Source organism: Musca autumnalis, unplaced genomic scaffold (assembly GCF_047663935.1).
Source record: "Musca autumnalis isolate F117 unplaced genomic scaffold, ASM4766393v1 scaffold_4, whole genome shotgun sequence".
Taxonomy (NCBI): Eukaryota; Metazoa; Arthropoda; class Insecta; order Diptera; family Muscidae; genus Musca; species Musca autumnalis.
The window spans coordinates 223,836,545-223,839,952 of NW_027411977.1; the positions used below are offsets into that span (position 1 = coordinate 223,836,545).

At 31.4% G+C, this 3,408-nt stretch overlaps 1 protein-coding gene across 1 annotated transcript; it reads left to right on the top strand.

Moving 5' to 3' along the window:
- Window positions 1-1,489, top strand: LOC141403260 (uncharacterized). The gene is made up of 3 exons (XM_073985446.1): window positions 1-151; window positions 551-701; window positions 1,084-1,489. The coding sequence occupies exons 1-3, from the start codon at window positions 1-3 to the stop codon at window positions 1,487-1,489; spliced, it is 708 nt and encodes a 235-aa protein (XP_073841547.1).
- Window positions 1,490-3,408: the final 1,919 nt, after the last annotated feature.

Genomic DNA, 3,408 nt, shown 5'->3' on the forward strand with positions numbered 1-3,408 from the left:
ATGTCTATAAAAGATATATATCTGAGTCTGGATCTTATTGAGCAAGTAAAAAAATATAATTGTCTCTGGGATCATAGATCAGAAGATTTTAAATACTATGAATTGAAGAAAAAGCTATGGAAGAAAATTGCAAGAGAACTGCATACAAGCGGTAAGTGGTGGCGTTATGTGGCGTCTGTTCTGTAGTGCGATTCTCTAACTCATTTTTTGATTAACGATATTATTCGGTAAGTTAGCGATCAATAAAAAGTAGTCGTAAAGTTCTATCGATAGCAACAGTGTTGTCAAAATTTACTTCAACTTTTCTTTCATAATATTGCTTTTTAATGTTACCGAAATTTTGTCGGGAACTCAAAAAATGAGTTAGAGAATCGCACTACTGATCTCCTCAATCCCACGGCAGCGGGTTCTAACGCACCGGATTGACCCGAACCATAAACTTGTAAACAACCTCTATGCTTCTGCGTAGGTTTCATGCTGTTACAACAACAACAACTGATCCCTCTATTAATTTAAATAATCTTTCTCCATTTCTCTTTCCATTCCATAGAAGATAATGTCCGAAGAAAATGGAAAAACTTAAAGAGGTCCTATATGAAATATAAACGGCGTCTCAATGATCCAAATATAAAACATGTTTCCGCCTACAGATATTTTGAAGAATTGTCATTTTTGGATCGTAATTTGCAGAGTTCTGACGGGTATGTGTGAAGAGATATGATATTCTCATTTGCAAGACATTGGGGCTTAAATGGAGTTTACGGACTAAACTGCGATCGATATGAAATGTTTGCGCTACAGGTTTTCACGCCAATACATGTGTTAGTCCTGATTATAATAACTCTCAAGTCCCTACATCACAATATATGTTTTAAAAATATCCTAAGTGCTTCACAATGGTTGCCTCATTGCTTGGTATTGAAGAGGACTTAAAGGCCTTCTATTCTGAATAAATCAATACATACATACATATATCCGAGCTTTGTTCGTAAACTCAGCTTGCTCCGAGATGTACCTCCGAATACGTTACATTCTATTACTAGACGAACATTTTAAAACTTCACCAAACATATTTTCTTTCAGATCAAACAACAATAACAATTATGATGAAGATGATACCCAAGATATATCATATATGTCACCGGCATCATCTATGGGCGACATAAGTAATACATTTAGTCCTGAAGAAGCAAAACGTCTTAAATTAGATGAAACTGCATTGGAAAAGAAAAAACAAGATGAAAAGGATATGGAAAATGAAGGGGAAGAGAAAGAGGTAAACAATAATTTATTCTATTATCGATCATCTTCTCCTGATAGTGAAATAACCACCAATAAAGATAATCATGTAACTGTGCAATTATTTCAATTGCTGGGCAAAAAAGTTGTGCAGTCTAATTTATCCACTTCACAAATTAATGATATTGAAAATTCAGTTTGCTCCCTGATATATTCCAAATTGGCAGAATATGATAAATTTAATGGATGAAATGGATATATTATATAAGTATGTATAAAAAAAGCTAAAAAGACTGTTAGTAAACACAATGTGTTATATATGTATTAGATTTAAGGCATATATAAAATAAAAAATGGATTTGAAATGTGTTTGGATTAATTTTTTATAATTCTTTGTTGCTTAAAAACTGGGGTTTTAAAGAAAAGCTCGGACTTTCATTAGCAAAAATGTTTTTAACAAGGCTTACCTTTGACCAACAAGACTTATCACATAACCATGACCATTGCATACTTTCTTTCCTTGCAACCGTCCACATCATTTATCCAGAACTCTGTTAAGTTAATTAAAATCTGTCATTACATAACCAATGCTCTGCTGAAAGGATCAACGTTGCAATAATGTACATTCCTCCTTTCCAAGTCAATTGAAACCCAACAATTTATGAGAAAATGTTTTTTTAATTAAAAGTTGACTGAAAGGTTGTAAGCATGTGTTTAATTAGGATGATGCTCTCTCTGCTATAACAGCAGCAACAACACATATCTACATTTCCAGGATAATATAACAACAGCTCATTTTCGTAAATATACAAGCGTGTGTCAATTAAATTTTTATTTTATATACAAAATGTAATTGTAATAGTGTGTCTGTATATAAAAACATTTGCCTATTTGTATAAATGCAGCAGACGCGACACATTTATTTGTTGTATCGTTAAAATAAATACAGTTCATTTACAACTTGATTAACAACTTAATTACTGGTGTTTAAAAACTATTAATTGTAAAATTGTATTCGCAGGACATAAAATAATGAGGGCTTTTTACTGGAAATATATAAACAAGTACAATAGAATCCTGCAAAGGTCAGATGTTGGTAATGGAATTAGCAAAAAAAAAAAAAAAAACAAACAAACAAAAAAATGAGGTTATACCCTTTTCAAGGACCCACCCATAAAAACGTAGATTTTCAACATTTTGTGGACCACGAAAATGTGAAAAAATTCTTTTAAAAAATCCACGTTTTGTGGTCTATGGAAAGGTGAAAAAATTCTTTTAAAAAATCCACGTTTTGTGGTCTATGGAAAGGTGAAAAAATTCTTTTAAAAAATCCACGTTTTGTGGTCTATGGAAAGGTGAAAAAATTCTTTTAAAAAATCCACGTTTTGTGGTCTATGGAAAGGTGAAAAAATTCTTTTAAAAAATCCACGTTTTGTGGTCTATGGAAAGGTGAAAAAATTCTTTTAAAAAATCCACGTTTTGTGGTCTATGGAAAGGTGAAAAAATTCTTTTAAAAAATCCACGTTTTGTGGTCTATGGAAAGGTGAAAAAATTCTTTTAAAAAATCCACGTTTTGTGGTCTATGGAAAGGTGAAAAAATTCTTTTAAAAAATCCACGTTTTGTGGTCTATGGAAAGGTGAAAAAATTCTTTTAAAAAATCCACGTTTTGTGGTCTATGGAAAGGTGAAAAAATTCTTTTAAAAAATCCACGTTTTGTGGTCTATGGAAAGGTGAAAAAATTCTTTTAAAAAATCCACGTTTTGTGGTCTATGGAAAGGTGAAAAAATTCTTTTAAAAAATCCACGTTTTGTGGTCTATGGAAAGGTGAAAAAATTCTTTTAAAAAATCCACGTTTTGTGGTCTATGGAAAGGTGAAAAAATTCTTTTAAAAAATCCACGTTTTGTGGTCTATGGAAAGGTGAAAAAATTCTTTTAAAAAATCCACGTTTTGTGGTCTATGGAAAGGTGAAAAAATTCTTTTAAAAAATCCACGTTTTGTGGTCTATGGAAAGGTGAAAAAATTCTTTTAAAAAATCCACGTTTTGTGGTCTATGGAAAGGTGAAAAAATTCTTTTAAAAAATCCACGTTTTGTGGTCTATGGAAAGGTGAAAAAAATTCTTTTAAAAAATCCACGTTTTGTGGTCTATGGAAAGGTGAAAAAATTCTT

What these genes read in the sequence shown, in the direction of transcription:
- LOC141403260 (XM_073985446.1), top strand. Translation starts at nt 1, where the DNA reads ATGTCTATAAAAGATATATATCTGAGTCTGGATCTTATTGAGCAAGTA. An exon ending in AAGAGAACTGCATACAAGCG is followed by an intron (nt 152 to 550) that starts GTAAGTGGTGGC and finishes TCCATTCCATAG; the next exon opens with AAGATAATGTCCGAAGAAAA. An exon ending in AATTTGCAGAGTTCTGACGG is followed by an intron (nt 702 to 1,083) that starts GTATGTGTGAAG and finishes ATTTTCTTTCAG; the next exon opens with ATCAAACAACAATAACAATT.